Source organism: Miniopterus schreibersii (genome assembly GCF_964146895.1).
Source record: "Miniopterus schreibersii genome assembly, chromosome: 6".
In the NCBI taxonomy this organism is placed as follows: Eukaryota; Metazoa; Chordata; class Mammalia; order Chiroptera; family Miniopteridae; genus Miniopterus; species Miniopterus schreibersii.
Genome location: NC_138107.1, coordinates 15,999,097 through 16,017,518, shown reverse-complemented (window position 1 = coordinate 16,017,518; position 18,422 = coordinate 15,999,097). Strand labels below are relative to the sequence as shown.

The 18,422-nt window shown below is 46.3% G+C and overlaps 1 protein-coding gene across 3 annotated transcripts in view; it reads left to right on the top strand.

The window, feature by feature from the left end:
* CLIC5 (chloride intracellular channel 5) overlaps positions 1-18,422 on the top strand; it is a 140,900-nt gene that overhangs the window by 43,754 nt on the left and 78,724 nt on the right. Inside the window, exons 1-2 of one of the 3 annotated variants that reach the window (XM_081140731.1) lie at positions 6,077-6,164; positions 6,298-6,461. The exons of 1 other annotated variant lie outside the window; for it this stretch is intronic. In XM_081140731.1, the coding sequence (XP_080996857.1) occupies positions 6,399-6,461 (63 nt within the window). In that variant the 5' untranslated portion in view covers positions 6,077-6,164; positions 6,298-6,398. Of the gene's footprint in view, positions 1-6,076; positions 6,169-6,297; positions 6,462-18,422 lie in introns of those variants that run through there. One more of the 3 variants, XM_081140730.1, reaches the window with a different exon arrangement.

Here is an 18,422-nt window from a genome sequence, read left to right as displayed (position 1 = left end):
TGAGTAGAAATAACAACCCACCCTGACCCGCCTTACAGCCCAATCTGTGACCTTCTGCAGGTGTGATCCCGACCGGACTCACCTCTCCTTGCCCACACCCTGTTGTTCCTCCCACAGCGACTCAATGTAACTGGTGCTTCTGCAGCTCTCATCAAAATTTACCAGTGCCCTCAGCTTGAACCTCCAGCCCAGGGGGTTGTTCAAGAGACTCCCTGTAGAGAGTGAGAGGAACCGCCTAATTGTTACAGAAATAGCTGCTACCCTGGGCAGAGTGAGCGGGTTCAACTTTGTATCATTAAATACATGAAAGTTGGAGGTTGTAGCTAATGATATGGCTGTGCTCTGGTCCTGGGTAAGGCGAACATTTCCGGGAAATCATTATTTCATGATAAATGTCCTTTTATCACATATACACACAGTCTCTCAGTCTAAATATGATTGTTTTATTTTTTATTTCCATGAAGGTGTGTTGATAGGCCTAATGCAATAGATCCGTTTTATATTTCTGAAGTCAACGGTAAAATAAGATCTGACGTTAAGGGTCTGAAGCAAAGAATGAGTGAAAAGGGGATGTGGAAACAGGATCTAATGGCTTTCTATTTGCGAAGTTTTTAAAGTAACTTGATAATTTAAAAAATTTACATACAGAAAATTCTCTTTTTTGGCGCACAGTTCTATACGTATTAACGCCTACAGAAATGCTTATAACCTCTACCACAAACAGGACACAGAATATTCCATCACCTGAAAAAAATCGCCCGTGCTGCTCATTTGCGGTCAAACCCTCTCTCAGCCCAACACCTCACAGCCACTCATTTCCTCTCCATCCCTGTAATTTTGTCTTTTCCAGAATGTCGTATAAATGGAATCATATAGTATGTATCCTTTTGAGACTGGCTTCTTTCACTTAGTGTGGTTTAGTTGAGGTTCGTTCACTGTGTTTTGTACCTATCCACTCCTTTTTATTGCTAAGTGGTATAATGTTGTCATTGCATGGATGTGCCACCGTTTGCTTCTTTATTCATCCACGGAGGGACATTTGGGCTCTTTCCAGTTTGGGTCAATTATGAATTATGCTGCTATCAGTATTTATGGCCAGGTTTTGGTGAGAACCTGAGTTTTCATTTCTCTAGGATAATTCCCAGGAGATGTCAAGTGGGCCATAACGTAAGTGCATGTTTGGCTGTATGCGACATTGACAGGCCGTTTTCTAGAACGATTATACAATTGTGCACTCCTGCCGACTATGTCTGGGAGCCCCACTTGCTCTTCACTCTCGTGACCGTATGGGGTTGTCCTGGCGTATAGTTTAATCGTTCTCACAGGTATTTATGGCATTTCTCATTTAATCTGCATCGCTCTGCTGAATGATGATGCTATTCATCTTTTCACACGCTTATTTGCCGTTGGTCTGTCTCTTTAGGTAAAGTGTCTGTTCAGATCTTAACGGCTGTTTCTAAAAACTGTGTTGTTCATTACCTTATCTTTGAGTTGTACGATTATTTACAAATTCTGGATACAAGTCATTTATTTCCTCCTCTCCTCATTTCTGGAAGAGATTGTATAGAATTGTTTTTTGGGGTTTTTTTTCTTGAATGTTTGGCTGAACTCATTAATGAAGATATCTGGACTTGAAGTTTTGGGGGTTCTCCCTAGAAGAATTCTTAACTATGGATTCCCTATCTTTGGTAGATATAGATTATCTACTTCTTCTTGAGTGAATTTTGTTAGTTTGTGTCTTTCAGGATTTGGTCCTTTTATCTAAGTTTCTAATTTGTATGCAGAGAGTTGCTATAGTATTCCTTTATTATCTTATGTCCGTGGAGTTTGTAGTGATATACTATCTTTCATACCTCTTATTAGTAATATACATCTTCACTTGTTTTCTCTTAGTAAATCTATAGAGAAGTTTACCAATCTTAATGGGCTTTTTGTTGGTTTTTTTACAGTTACCAGCTTCTGTTTTCATTGATTTTCTCCACTGTTTTCTCTTATTTCAATTGCATTAATTTCTTTTCTTACATTCATTATTTTATCCCTTCTTACTTTGGGGTTAGCTACCTATTCTTTTTCTAGTTTCTTAAGATAAAAGCTTAGATTATTGATTTGAGACCTTTATTATTTTTCTAAAAACAGCATTTTGAGTACAAATTTCTTTCTAGGCACTTGTTTAGCTGCATCCCACAAATTCTGATATGTTGTATGTTCATTTGCATTCAGTTCAAAATATTTTCTAATTTTTTGAATTTCCTAAAAGTATTCTCTTGAGACTTTCTTGCTGGCCAATGAATTTCTTAAAGTGTATTAATTTCCAAACATTTAGATGTTTTCACAAAATTTTTTGTGTGGATCAAATTGATTATTTTATGGCTAGAGAACATATTTTGTATGATTTCATTCTTTTAAATGTGTTTTATGATGGATGTGGTGTATGTTGGTGAATGTTCCATGTGTACTTGGAAATAGTGTGTATTCTGTTGTTACTTGGGTGGGATAGTCTGTGAATGTTCAGTTGATCAAATTGATTGATAGTGTTGTTTAGGTCTTCTATATTCTTGCTGATTTTTTTTTTTTTGTCTACTTGTGCTATCAATTGCTAAGAGAGGAGTATTGTAGTCTCTAACTGTAATTGTATATTTGTTTTTCTCCTTTCACTAATCAGCTCATGCTTCCTGTATTTTGAAGCTCTGTTATTAGGTACATACACATTTAGTGTTGCTATATCTTCTTGATGAATCAACTCTTACATCATTATGTAATATTCCTCTTTATCCCTGATAATTTTCTGTTCTGGAATCTATTTTGTTTGATGTTAATATAACCACTAATTTTCTCTTGATTAGTGTTTGCATAGTATTGCTTTCCCTATCATTTTACCTTTAATTTATCTACATCATTATGTTTAAAGTGAGATTCTGTAACAACATATGGTTGGATCTTGAGGTTGTTTTTTTTTTAATTCAATCCAACAATCTCCAGCTTTTAATTAATGTGTTTAGACCATTTTTATTTAGTGTAAGCATTGATATGGTTGGATTTAGATGTGCCATTTTATTATTAGTTTTCTATTTGCTCTCTTTTTCCACCTATCTTTTGGATTATTTGAATATTTATTGCCATTATATTTTCATTTCTCTAGTGGCTTTTTATTATATCTCTTTGTATAACTTTTATAGTTGTTGCTTTAGGAGTTGTTACAATATACATACCTAACTTTTCTCAGTCTGCTTAGAGTTCATAGTTTACCACTTTCCAGTAAAGTATAGAAACTGCACAAGTATATAAACCTCTTTACCTCAACCCTTTACGTCATATCATTGAATCTTAATATATTGACTACTATACCCATAAGACACATTGTAATGTTTGCTTTTAACAATCCCAGAAAAGCATGGATGTTGCATAGACTTGCCTGCCATCCGTTCATTGGGGCCATGATAATCTTCTCCGTATGGTTCCAAAGTGGGCACTGAATGTATATTTGAAGTGATTTTCTGGTAACTATTTATCTGAAACTTGCACCAAGTTTGTGAAACTATGATCATTAGAAGTACAGCCTATGATTGAGGAAGTGTTTTCTCTGAACAAATCTAGAATTGATTCTAACCAATTAAGCTTTTACATCTAAGGGTGAAAAATGAAGCTTTCTTATCTTGAACTAAAGCAGAATTTAAAACTAGGAATATGCTCAGAAATATTTTATGACCAAAGCTGATTTGTTTTGCTACATGAAGGTGTATAAATTATCATTTATTTGTAGGGATGTCCAAATGGGAAGTATTATCTAGAAATTAAAAGGAACTGTTTCATTTTCTAATAAGCAGTAGATATTTGGAGAAGATGAAATGAAAGCCAACTCTGCTAAGTTTGGGATTAAGAAAAGTAGAAGTCATGCCATTTGTTGTTTAGCTCAGAGCCAAGAAGTGATCGCATGTGTAAAATATCTTTCATTCAGACAAAAACCTCAAAGGTATTTTTATGCATATAATTGTATTTGTCTCTGCCGCATTGCTATTGCAAATACTGTCCACACTCCAGAGCAGGACAGTGATGAATCTGTGCAGTATGCAGCGAAGCTACCAGTCTCCCTCTGTAACCTTGTCTTTCCCAGAGGATGCAGACATTGGCTCAGTATGTACAGCTGTGAAGGTTTCTCTAAGGGCTTTGGTGATGCAAGCCCAAAACCAAGGAGGAAGAGAGCAATTAAATTTCACCTTGATTAAGCTATAGTATACTGTGTGGGTTGCAAGTTGAACTTGGTGACTGTTTCTTCAGTGAGAAGGAGACAGTTATACTTGGAGTTTATGGGCAAACAGCTTGCCATAAAGGGTGGTCAAGATACCTTGCTGTCTTTTCTACCTGTCAGAGATACCTTCTGCTGTATGAGGCCTCTTCCTCTCCCCACTCCAATCATGCTAAATAATCTCACTACGTGCTGACTCATGTAGCCCCTCCATCTGCCTAATTCGTGTGGCAGCCTTAGTTTTCTTTGCATGTGACCATTATCCCGAAATGGATTTTCATTTCCATTAAGAGGGGGGCAGTGTCCTGTTTCCCCAAAGTGACTTATCTTGTATGTAATAAGTTTGAAAGAGGCAGTTAATAGAGGAGTTGAGAGCACAGGCTCGGTCTTACTGGGTTCAGTTCTGACTTCATCATTTCCTAGCTGGATGGCTAGGGATAAGCTACTTAATAACCTAAACATTGATTTTGCCACTTGTAAAGTTGAGATAATAACACTATTTGTAAAGATTAAACAAGATATGTAGTGTACTCAGCATTTTTTTCCTGGTACACAATAAATACTATTACTTATTTTTATCGCTACACAATTATTTTTTTATAAAGCTGTGAAACAAATTATATTGGTAAGTAAAGCAAGACAAAGCACAGAGAAGGCAAAGAAAACAAACAGAATTTGACCAGATTCCAGATGTAAAAGGCCTAGTGCTTATTTTTAAAAGAAATGAAGGGTGGCAACGTAAACTGGTACAACTACTCTGGAAAACCATGTGGCAGAGTTTGCTCAAGAAGCACCTTCTCATCCTCTATAACCTAGCAATTCCACTCCTAAGTATGTCCCTAAAGAAGAGTGTCTGCATAGTCACTGAAGGACGTTTCATAGAATGTTGTTGGCAACAGTATCCATGGTAGTCATTAACAGGAAACTATACAAATATTCATCAACAGAAGAATGAATATATACCTTGTGGCAATGAAAATGGGTGATTTACCACTGCACACAGCAGAATGGATGAATCTCACAAATGCAATGTAAGATTCCAGGCAAAAGTAACCTGTGCTGATACAAATCAGGCTAATGGTTACCCTGGTCGGGGAGAGGGGTGCAGGGGAGGAGAAGTAGAGAAGAGAGACCAAGAGGAGCTTCTGGGGGCTTGTAACATTTTATTTTTTCATCTGCTGTTGGCTTTTCATGGGTGGGTTCAGACTGTGAAAATGAATTGAACGGTGCACTTAGGATATGTGCATTTTTTCTTAGCTCATCAGGTTTCCCTTAAAATCAAACAGAAAATAGAAAGGAAATAAGAGTAGGGGGGAGGGGGGGAAGAAGAAAAAGAAAAAGAAACGAAAGAAAGAACAAGCCCAGAAGGTTAAAAGACACGGATTCTTGGCCAGGCTGCACCTGACCCGGTTGGCTCACCCCTCTACCTTACGAGCCGCCCTGGCCAGTCTCCGCCCCACTCCGCTTACTCTATAGGCCCTGCAAGAGGGTGGCAATGCCCTGTTTTCGGGGGTCCTTTCCTTCCCCTCCGGCTCCCCACAGCTCTCTCTATTCCGAGCATTGCTAGGGCAGGAAGGGGCTTTCCAAGTGCAGCGCGCTGGTGGGATGTCATCTGCGGGAGGCAGCGCTTCATCACTGAAACTTAAGACTTAAGGCCGCCGCGTCTCTTCCCTTCCTTCCCCTCCTCTTCCCTTCCCCCCTTTACCTTTCCCGGGACATCCTGTGGGCCTCGGGGCGGCCCGCGCCCTGCGGGGTGCCCCTCCCGCCCCGCGCGGGCTGACCCCGCCCCGCGGCCGCCGGCTATTTTGGGCGGTTGGCGGCGACCGCGGGATCGCTGACAGGCGCGGATCCTGTGACACCTCCTTGCAGCCCAGCACTTGTTGCTCCGGGACCTGCTGCCATCCCCGAACCCACCTTTTCCGCTTGCCCCCCTGTCCCCTCCTGGTTTCTCCCCTTTCCATGTGATCACCCGGGACACCGATTCTCAGACCTCGCTGTCCCCGGCCTGAGAACGAGATCAGGGGGTTGAAAACCGCGACCGCGCGGCTCAGCAGGGGGCCCCCCCTGGGCTGGAGCAGGAGCGCACAGCGCTGGCCCGGGCGCCGCAGAGGTGGCGCCTCCCCGGCCCGGGACGCTGGCCCCGGGCGCCGACGGCATGACGGACTCGGCGACGGCTAACGGGGACGACAGGGACCCCGAGATCGAACTCTTCGTGAAGGTAGGTCGGCGGCTGGGCGCCCGCGGCACCCGCGGCGTCGCGGCGGCTCACGTGCGCCCGCGCGGCTGGCGCTGGGGCGCTGGACCCTCCCCAGGGAGGGCCGCGCAGCCCTGGCGGTCCCCTGGGTGGCCTTGCTGCGAGCCCGAGCCCGGCCTCTGGGCTCCAGGCGGGATGGGGTCAGGTGCAGCCTGGCAGGTGGCTGTCTTCTTGGAGAGCCCGCCGGCAGTTTGTGTGTCACGGCGGCCGCGGGACAGGCGGTCACCGCTGCGGGTCCAGAGCCCTGCCCCGCGCGAGGTTGGCTTTTCCTAAACGGCATCCCCGGGGGTAGGGAGATAGACGGTAAGAACCTGGCTGGACCCGTGAACCTGTCTTCTAAAATTAGGAGGGGGTGGCGAGGAAGAAAAGGAAGCGTCAGTGATAGAATTACCTTTGGCAAAGCAAAAGTAACGTTTCTTAAAACCCCCTTTTCTCTCTGTTACTCAGAGCTGCTGAAAGAACAGCCAACGGAAACAAAGATGTTTTCTTGCTTTGGGACCTGCAAAGCAGAAAGCAAACATTCCGTTCTCCAACGTGATTATTATGATTGTCTTAGTCATGGATCTGGAAATGCTAAGGGTCCGGCTATTGGGAAACCGTCCGGGTCAACCTGGGCAGCCTGGGGTGCGGGGGCCACAGTGAAAAACGAATTAGTCGCCTGGCCCCTTATAGGCAGAAACAGTCTAACGTCAAAGCAGCTCAATCCGTTTGCAACCTGTTAGGAGCAAGGATGGAGGCCGCAACAGTTTCCCGTCCGCTGGTGTAATAAGAAAGAAACATTTGATCGGTCTTTGGTGCCGACACCGCAGAAGCCGGGAAACCTGAGGCGGCAGGAGAGCTGCCTCCAGGGTGGTGCAGACGGAGCCGCCAGGGCCTGGGGGAGGGGAGTCGGCAGGCTGCCTGGGAGCCGGGCCCTTTCGCCGGGGGGGAAAACAAACCCTTAGAATGCAAAGTTTCCCTAGAAATATGCAGATCACCGAGCAGGAAGAGTCCTGGGGATTTCAAAAGGCGAGTATATTCCCTGGGACAGGCGAAATGATCTGCCCTAGTTGGCCCCGGTGTCACAAGAGCTTGTTAAATTTCTTCCACCAGGGTTTTACATTCTTTGTGGGGTTTTTAAAAATTAGCTGGAGAAATGACACCTGTCATTTAGTGACGCTTGCTTTTCTCGGCCTGTTTCTCTCCCTTCACACGTGGCTTCTGGTGCCCTCAGTTGGTTTCTGGGACCCCTTTGGCAGACCCAGGTAATGAGAGGGGTCTGGTCCCCTGGAGGCTGGGCGACCTGAACCTCAGCCCCCAGGCCCCTGGTGAGTAGGGAAGGCTCTAACAAAGCCAGGAGTCTTGCTGCTCTCCTTGAAGAAAGCTATTCTAGGGCTTTCTCAGATTCCCCCGGAGCAGGTAGTTTCACAGTGTCAAGTTCCTGAAAGATATTTGAAACACAAATTGACTCTTTAGAGCCAAAGAAACCCTTTGCCCCACTCCTAGGTGTGGACACCAATTCTCCCTGCACCTTTGGAATTTCACGCTGGCAGCTTTGGAGGTTTTCTCCATTTATATAAAAAGCTCACTGCACAGCCTCCTGTGCCCCCAAAGAATTCTAGAATGCCCGTGTTGTCATTTGTGTTTTTTTTCCCTAAAGAAAAGCAATCCTTGAGAGCCAGGCAGGCCTTCCTTCATGGTTAGCTCAGAAACCAGATTGATGGGGGGAACAAAAAATCAGATAGGAAAGCTCCTTTGACACCCCCACCCCCTCTTTTCAGCTTCTGGTTAGTAGTTGTCATGGACAGGGAAAAGGAAAGGCTGAGAGTAATTGTGAAATAAGACACTGGCCGTGTTTTACACAATTTCATCTCAGAGAAGCAATGTCCTGATTTACAAAATTAGGCATTTCCAAGTTTGACGTTTCTCTTAGCATTATGGTCCCCATAGGAAGAAGGCTTTCTTGTTGAAGGTGGGGGGTACCTGAGGTGTTTTCTGCAGAGCAGGGTCATCGTGAGCCCACATTCTAGGGAGCCTCCCAGGCAGGCTGGCCCCACCCAGAAGGAGTCAGGATGTTGCTTATGTTCAGCCCTCCCATGGAACAACCCTTCAACCCTTCGACCCGGCCTGTCCACTGGGCGTGTCATACAAAACCTCGGTCGCCCAGGGAGTTTCAAGGACATACGATTCTGACCCACATCAATTGATAATCATTACCTATTGCCACTGCAGCTGCTAATGATAATAAGAATGATAAAAGGTAGCATTTTGGGGCTTAGGAAACACATTCAAGTACTTTATCTCTTTGGATCTCTAGCATCCTTGCTCAGGAGCCTTGGTCCACTCATGTGAAAAATGAAGGAAACAAATAAGCATGACTCACAGGGACCTCGTGAGACCTGCTGTCAGCACTCGGTGAACTGCAGCTTGCTCTCCTTGTAACAACCGAGGGACATAAGAATGGTGATTACTTCGGTTCTGTGGTGGAGCAATACATGCACTCACAGAGCGTATGTGAAATGCCCAGAGTAGAGGGTAATCACATTCAGTTCTAGTCCTCAAATCTAGAGGTTCAGACTCTGAATTTCTTACTGTCTTCTAAACACCCGTATGTCAGGCCTTGTACCTTCTTTTGTCAAGTTAGGCTCTCAGGCGCCATCCAAAATGACAATTTTTGATAATTTACTAACCTGTTCTCATGTGGTCCTGAAATACCGTCAAGGAGCATAGCAATCCCTGCTCTGCTCTCCAAGGCTTTCCCTGCCAGGGAACATTCTGATGGTGACTTTTAAGAAATCCTTTCCCAATGTGTTAAGCCTCTTCATCTATAATAAGAAAGGTTTGAGTAGATAACCTCTGATTCTATTGTTCATAATATCCATGTATGGGGCAGAGGTTTGGAGAGACAGGACCTGAGTGACTCTGAACAAACTACTTAACTTTTGTGAGTCCCAATAGTTTCCCTCTTAAAACAAGGGGGTGGTTGTCAACAGGGTGATCATATAATTTATTGTCCAAACCAAGATACTTCTGAAAGTAAAAGGGGGTACTGCCGATAATTAGGCTGGGACACAGGTGTACTCTGGAATTGCTCAGGGCCAATCAGGACATGTGGCCACCCTGGTTATGAAAATACTTTCACTACAGACTTGCTGTCAGGATCCCTTCCACAGGAGCCAATAGGTGAAAGCGCTTTGTAAATGGAAAATTGGAATAAACACATGAAAGTGAAATAATGATATGAATTCCATGGCACACAGAACCTTTCTTGATCTGCAGGTCCCTGATTTGCCTTAGGATACAAAAGCCTAGCTTCTTCCTCACTCGCAGGGCTATTTTGAGAACAAATGAGATCTTATGTGGCTTGGACTTTGATCAGAAGGGGAGGACCACAGGTTAGAGAATAGATAATTGGCAATGAGTGTGGTTTATTGAAAGAAAAAAGAGCAAGGAAGTAAAAGCAAAACAGAAAGTGATTTAGAAAGGCAAACACAGGATGTGCCGAGTAGTGAGATCGAGACATCCCTTCCGTCTGTACCCAGCCCGGCCCCTAGATGCAGAAAGCCACCCAAGTGGGTGGTGTCGATGGACCAATTTGCTATAAATGTCTCCTGGGGCCACGGGTGTGGGTTTCAACAGAAACCAGTGGTTCTCAACCTTGGCTACCTATTCAGATCTTGTGGGGAGATTTTAAAACTCCAGGTGCCAGGCTGCGCCTCAGGCCAATTATATCAAAGTTTCTGTGGGTGGGACCCAGAAGCAATATTTTCACCCTCACCCCCAAGTGGAGAGCCACTGAGTCATAGGCAGAGGCGGGCCTGACAGCAGGCAGCTTCTGCCGCAGCTGAAATAAGTGGGCTGCCTGGTGAGATTAACGTCCAGAATTTGTAACGGCTTCGGGGCACCGTGAGCAGGAGTGCTATAGATAGAGAGCTTGTGTCCAATCAGTGCTCAGTGAACAGATGCTGACAGGCGTAAAGCCCTGTCCACAGGGCTCTAGAATAGTCAGTGCCTGGGGTCGGGCTAGTCAAATAGTCATCAGTTCAGCATGCGGGGAACAGAATGGAGTCCTGATGATTGTCTCGTGGAAATGACTGGTCCTTCCATTTACTGAGTGATCCGAAAGGCTCTGACAGTGGTGTAGGGTGAAGTCAAGTCATGGTGACACACAGTATAGTCATCTGACTTCCAGAACAGACAAGAGCCGATCTTGTGGCCTTCCCTCTCGGCCCTTGGGCAGCTTGGCTAAGCATTGCTGGCCAGGTTTTGTCATCGCTTCATCACATTAAGCAACTGTTTTTCTGTCCCACCACTCCAGGGTTTGATCTGCAGTCTATAATCCAATACAAATTCATCTTCCCTGCTATGTCAGTGAGTGCATCTTTTCCTGGTAACGTACCATGGGAGTGCTAGTGTCAAATGTCGGCTGATGCGCAGCTCAGGTGCCATCTGGTAGGAAGTGGAAGTGAGGACCGGGTATCTGAAGATGCTGAAGTGCACTGTCAGTGGTGTCAGCTCCCGCTTTCCTACCGACTTGTGTTAGTTAATCTGAGTGTTTGTTGACTCTCTCCACTCAGTGAAGAGTTCATTGATTTAGGCAGTCAGGTCAAAAGCTTTTTATTTTTGGTTCCTTTTGAGTTGCCAGGTGCAGGGCCCATGTTAGTGGTGGCAGGAGGTGCAGTGGGTTACCTGCTGTGTGGTCCAGGACAGGCTGCTTGGCCTCTCTGGGCCACAGTTTTCTTACCAGTGCAATGCTGATGATGGCAGTGCATATTACATGGGGTTGGTGTGAGCAATGAATGAGCTGTGTATGAAACTGGGGTGCAAGTAAAGCCCCCTCTGCAGGCCCAGTATAGCCCAAATGGTGAGAAGCTAAGCCCTTGAGCTTTCCCTTCCTTGATGTGTCTGAGAAGTCACACTCAATCCTGTCTGCCCCTGCCTCTGCTGGTCAGGACACAGACCACTGGGAGCTGGAGCACAATGAAACCATCCCTGGATCTGATTGCCTCTGATGGGGCCGCTGCTCAGAGAGCTGGAGATTCCAGAAGCCACTGTCCAAAGTAATGCGGCTGGCCTGACTGCAGGGCAGGTGCAAATCCCTGACCAATAGCTGGGTTTTTAGGCTTAAAGGAAGTTCATCCAAGGGAGCTCCCACACAGTTCTGGGGGCTGGGCCAGGAGGCATCAAACCACTGGGTGTTGCACTGGCCCCTCATCTTTCAGCTGCATGGGGATGTTACTTCAGGGGCTCCATTCCCATCCTGTCACTGGGCTCTGAGCAGGGCCTCCCCAGGCTCAGCTGAAAGGTGCCTATTACTTTGACCCTTAGGTGGTAAAGAAGGCTCTAGAGTCTTGGTCCTTTAGTTCCAAAAGGCCCCCTGGGCTCTCTGTGCAGGTTTTCCAACTCCCTCCCCAGCACAGCCTAGCTCGGCTTAGCCACAGTTGCTCTTATAGAAAATATACACACATGGCTGCATGTATCATCTATCTGGACTATACAAAAACATAACAGATTCTCAATATCTGCTGTCTTTTAAAACTATTACCAAGGAGGTATCCTCTGTAGTCTTTGTCATCAAGGCTGGGAATGAGAAATAGTCAAGACCCAAAGCGGCTAAGCAGGGGTTTTCTGAAGACCTGAATCAGTGTAGGGGGCCTCCCCACCCCGGGGCACCTGAGATCCACTCCTGCTGGCGTTCTGAGAGGTCAGCTCCAACTACCAGGAACATTTCTTGGCCAGTCCCTGAGTGAGAATCTACTTTGGAAACTCATGTATTTACTCAAGGAGTATCTTAGCTCTGAACTGTGAAATTCTTTAAAGATAAGTCAGATAGTCTGCTGTCAGAACTGGAATGAATCTCTTTCGGGAAAAAGAAATGGAATTGTTAACGCTAGCAGAACCCCTGATCTCTGGTGGCCCAGGAAGAGTCTCTGAACTGTATTTATTGTAGCTCACAGTGAACAAGGCTAGGCCAATGGTGCTCAGCCATCGAGGTGGGAGAAAGTCACTGCCAAGCTCTTCACATGGACTTGCCCAGGTCCTGTCCCCAGAGATTCAGACTCAGGCGGTCTGGGTGAGGCCCAGGCATCTGTAGCCTTGAAAAACTACCCCTGGGTGATTCTGGGATTCATCAAAGACAGAACCACTGGCCATGGGTGGATAGGGCTGAACTTCCCAGTGGGGCACCCAAAGGGCAAGATGAAGTCCTGTCCCCACTGGAATCATGCATTTCACAGGATGGAGGAGGCAGAGGCAAATATGCTTCTTAAATTGAATCACCCCAGATTGACCACAAATGAACCAGAGAGGGGAGGAAAGGAATGCTTTTGACCTTTCTCTCATAACTTGATTTTATTCCTTTGTAATTTTTTTTTTATGACATGGGAGTGACAAGTAATTTTAAAAGCTAGGCATGAAGGAAATGTTAGTAATATCAAGAATTTAGGGAATTAAGGGATTGAAAACAGTCAAATAATTCACAAATGTGTATGGAGCCACCTACTCTGTGATACTGAAAGCTGGAAGGGGGGGAGGGGAGATCAAAGAAGATGGGGTCCCAGCAGCCCTCGGGCTTGCAGCTGAGGAGCAAAAATGCAAGGAAACCTCAGGCCACATGAGTGACAGAACATGAAGTGAAGGGTTAAAATGACGGGACCAGTGTGGTTTGAATGAGGTCTCCAGGCCTGCTCTGGGGGAAGGAAGGACCTGAGTTGTACTTTTAAAAATTATTAAGATGCCAGAATGTCTAGGAGTGGGTACCATGTCAAGTCCAACATCAGTCTGGACATGAGGATGTTCAGGGCCCAGTGGGTGTACAAGGTTGGCTGAAGAGAATGGTATATGGAGGGTGCAGTTGGAAGAAAGATTAAAACAAAAACAAAAATAGTGGGAAGGGGTTTGAATGGCAGGCAAGTGGTTCTGCCCCCTTGTGAGTGATGGGGGAGTAAGTAATGAAGTTTCTACACAAGGTAGGAGCTAGATTTGGTCCCTGCTTAGAAAGGTCCATATTGCTGTGTGGCGCGATGTGGTGGGAAGATTGATGAACTAACTCAAAGCAGGAAGACCTGGATGCCAGGTCTGTTTGTGTGAAACTTTTTCAAGTTTCCTCTTCTGTAAAATGGGACTGACAATTATAACATCATAGAATTTCTGATTTGGTAAATCCTCTTAGAAGTCATCTAGTCTGGCCTCCTTTCGTGGGAAAAATTCACAGTCTAACACTGGGACACGTGCTCTATGGATTTAAGGAAGAGAAATGAGATAAAATGCGAGCTGCTGGCTTCGTCCCTGCTCCTGTGCATGGATTCACTGTGACCATGTGGGGATACAGAAAGCCTTGAGGCAGAGGCCAGCGATGAGGATTCCCCAGCTTTCCTGCCCGTTGGCTAGAATGAGCCCAAACTAGGGCCAGAAGGAACAGTCGGTTCTGCTAGAGTGACGTAACTACAGACTCGGGCACAGGCCTTGGAAGAAACATGTGCCCATAGATGTCCTGGTAACTCACCTCTGGAGAGCCAGGTTTGCATATTTGGGATGGTGACGCCATCGAGGGGCTTGCCCCTTATTGTCGAAGACTCTAAATGGACTGAGTGCAGATCAGCTAACTGAGCTCGAGCCTTCAGGTGCCTTTTAGCCATGGAGCCCCAGGACTCTGATGGAAATAGAGCCATAAGGAAGGGAGTTGTCATTAGTGAGGACAATGTGGTCTTAGAGCCGTTTTGCTTGAGCTGATGGCAGCCTAGGCAAGCGCCTACGAGAGCTGGAAAATCCAAACAAAGCGCGAGGGGAAGGTCAAGGCTGGGAACGTGGGTCTGAACGTCTGCTTAGAGCAGAATAAGTTGAAGGAATGACTTCCCTGGAGGACGAAGCATGGGGAAAGGGTGAAAAAGGACTGTGCTTGAGAAGAGCCCATTTGAGGGGAGGAACGAGGCCTGAGCTGAGTTAGCCGAGGCGGTGAAGAAGTGAGCAGAGGTAGGAAATAAATGTAACGTCCCGGGTGCAGGGCACTCTGCGGACAGTGGCTCGTGTAGAAGCAAGAAACGTCAGACGTGTCGCGGAAGACCTAAGTGTTCTGTCTGGCTGTGGCGAAGAGGGTGTGAAGGGTGTTGGGAAGGTGGGCAGAAATGTAAGTTGGGGTCAGATCCTGAGGCACCTCTGACGGCAGGCTGAGCGATTTGGGACTTTTAGTTCTAATGCAGAAGGTTGCATGTGCCACCACGTGCTTATGGGGCGATGCCATTCTCTTTTAAAGGAGAGGAAGGGCTTAATTATCTACGGTGGGGTGCCTGGTGCTGCTACATCTGGAGAGGTATTCTGAAGTGGCAGGTCTTCGAAGTAGTCTCAGGTCCCCCACAGGCTGTGGTGTTTGGAAGTCTGGTGCTGGTTACTCTACACCCTCCATCCACCTCTAGGACCCTTAAGAGGACTTTTCCGCTTCTGTTTATCATTCTAGAGTGAAAGAAAGAAGCATCAGACTGAAGGAAAAACGCTAAAGGAAAAACGGAGCAGGTGTAGTGAATGGAGACCAACTGGGAACCCATTGCCTAGATCGAAGAAGCGAAAACCACGCCCCATTTACAATCTCGTACAAACCCAATTGGGGGTTGTCATGGCAACAGTGTAGGTCTCTTGATTCAGCCCAAGGCTCCTCTCCCTTCAGTGTAGGCCTCGGCTTCCTAATGCTGTCAGTGAGCAGAGGCCTAGCAAACACAGCAGGAGCCCGCCGGAGGGGGCCATCTCACCTGCCTTTTATTCATTTTCTCATTTGGCTGCTGTGGCACTTTTTTGTTGTTAATCTTCAGGTTTTTCCATTGATTTTTAGAGAAAGTGGAAGGGAGGGAGGGATGGGGAGGGAGAGAAAGAAAGAGAGAGAGACATCGATGTAAGAGAGACATATTGATTGGTTGCCTCCCACATGCACCCTGACCGGGGCAGGGGATCAAACCTGCAGCTCAGGTACATGCCCTTGACCAGGAATCAAACCTGTGACCCTTCAGTGCGCAGGCTGACGCTCTAACCACTGAGCTACACTGGCTAGGGCTGGGTCCTGTGGCATTTGATAGTCATCGTAAAATTTAAGGTCCACAGAGTCTGTATAATTTGTCTGTAGTCCTTTATCACAAATGCCTCAGATTTGCCCTGTGGAGACAAAGGATTCCGGGCAGGGCTTGACCATAGGACTCTAGGAGAAGAGAGCCACTTGGGAAAGTTATGGGACCTGCCCTGGTTTGGGGACTTCATGAGTGTATTAGAGATCTGATCTGTTTAGCAGGGTTATGATAAGTGTCAAATAAGATAAGAAACACAAACCCCTTTTGTAAACTAGAGCTTCCACTGTTCCAGAGAAAGGCATTGTGTTGGTCAGTATAGGCCTCCCTTCTGAAACCACAGCCCGTGAACTGACTCATGTAATAGCCCAATGCCCTGCTTGATGAATGGTCTTCCCTGCTCAGGCTCCTCCCCCTCTGTATCTTGCCAGACCCGAGGGCTGCCAGCTCCTCTGCTGGCCTCTGCAGCCAGCTGTACAGGCGGAAGACCCAAGGGGGGCGGGGGGATCACACGGGAGGTGAGCATGGTCCCTGCCTGGAAGTGGCCAGATCCCTTCCAGCCACTTTCCATAGTCCAGACCTCAAGCGTCATCGAGCGCCGTTCCCAGAAAAAAGGGGAAACCGGTTTGGCAAACAACAAACCTGTCTCTACCATAGACATGATGTATTTTCTCATTTCCTACCATGTCATCACCTGATCACCCACTAAGGCAGCATCCCGCCTTAGCCTCTCTCACCTCCCGTCCACCATGCCTGGTACCATTGGCTTAGTCTTCCTAGGGTTCTGTCTTTATCACACTCACTCCTCTACCTGCTAGATCCAGTTCAGCTGCTTCCACCTGATATTGAGGACACTCCAGCTAGGCCTGCATTCCCTCCCGTCCCTCATTTTCTGTACTCTCTTAAAATGGTTCTTTATGGGCCCATATTGTTTTTGAAGCATCCTCGAGTCTGCTCTTGATTTTATACTCACACAGCCCCTTTGAGGAAGGAAGAGATTTAACCTTCATCATGGACAAGGTCACCTGCTGCGGCCTGTATGCTGTGTTGCTCTACGCACGCTGAGGGAGAAACCTTGAGATTCTGACTCCGGGCTTTGGCGGTCTTCACGGGGACAGGGTTTCCCTGCTTTGCACAATCACACCAACGACCTGAGACACTTTCCAAATTCTAGCACAAACCTGTGAATCACAGAGTCTTCAGGGGAGGGTCCCAGACATCTGTAATTAACTACTGCCCCAGTGGCTGCTGCACGGCCCATTGTGGGACCCTTGCTCATAACCTAACGTGGTCCCTGTGAATATATGAATCTAGAGAAGTGAGTCTAAGGGTGGAAATTTATATTTAAATGGTACAAATGTGGGAGAGAACTTTGAGGGGCAGCGGGCCTCCCAGCTGCCCTTAGGTCACCCCAATAAATGTAGTATTCCAGTCTTATTAAATAGTGGTCCTTGACTTTAGAAAATGTTCCATGACCTATGGAATTATAAAGAATCATGGGCCTTTTTTTTTTTTTTTTTTTTGGCACAACTGGTCATCCCCATCCCCAGAGTATCAAGTGCTTGAAGTGGAAATTGTTGGGAAAGAGATACTGGGGGGATGGCAGGGGATAAAAGGGTAGGAGAGACAGAGGGGAACTGACTTGACATGAAGTAGAAGAGTCAGTCTTCACTCTTGAGTCCTTTTTGGTCCTATGAGTCTCTGCATTTTTGGAAGTCAGAGAATGAGTTTGGAAACTGAATACCAATAGCTGTGGCTATGTGCTGTTCTGAACACCTTACCTAATATTAACTCCTTGAATTCTGTGGGTAGGTCCTGTTATGACTCCCAAGTTATATAGAAGGAAACTGAAGCTCAGAGAGGGAGTGCCCTCTGACCAAGGCCACAGAGCTGCGACCTGGTACAACCAGGTTTCAGACCCCCTCCTGGGTCATCAGATCTGTGCTCTCTACTACTGCGATTCGCCCAGACCCTCCCAGCTGTGCGAAGAGAAAATATTCGTCTTGAAGCAAGAGACATTTCTGAAATTGCCAGCTAGACCGCTCTAGGTTTTGCCTTTCCTTCATTCTCCATAGGTCGCAACGAATAGGCCAAGGTCACGGCTGAGCTCTGCGTAGGCAAACCAGGCCATTACCAGGTAGGGGAGTTAGAGCCACAGAAAGGCCCACCTGTTCTCAAGTCTCCTTCCCACTCCTCTGCCACAGTAACATCAACTCCATCCATTGATCGACCCCTTTGTTTTAGGTGATGTCCCCCATTTCTAAAAATATGTGTTACTCTGAATGGGCTGCACATGGACACTGTAGCCCAGCTGCCACCTTAGCTGGGATTGCTCTATCAGGTCAGGAGACAGGAGGAAGGGGGGGGAGAGACACCGAGAGTACTGCATGCCACTGGGTACTGCGTGTGCTGTGCTAGTGTCTGTCAGGAAAGGAAGTAAAAGTAGAAACTGTTGTGTGATGTGGGGGTGGCTACCAAGGGCAGACTTTTGCCCCCCAAGAGCAGGCCACTGACCAAAGTGCCCCAGGATTCCAAGGTAGGCTTTGCAACTCATCCTTGCAAGGATGGAGCCCCTGATTGAAAGAAACCTTGCCTTTATTCCAGTGAGTCCTTCTGCACTGCTGAGAACAAGACTCATTTACAGGTATATGGACAGTCCCACAGTAAAAAAAATAAAAAAAATAAAAAAAATAAAAAAAATGCAGACAGTTTCCCAGGGCACTATAGAGGTAAAAAACATCAACTGAAAGAATATTAATGATTTTATTTGTGGAGTTCAGTGGATTCCATTGAATCTGCATGGGATTTTAGTAGCTTCCAAGAAGCCTGCTATAGAACACTGATGCCCAGGGAGGTTAGGCTGTTACAGTGCCACAGAGCAGACTGAAGTCAGAGTGGA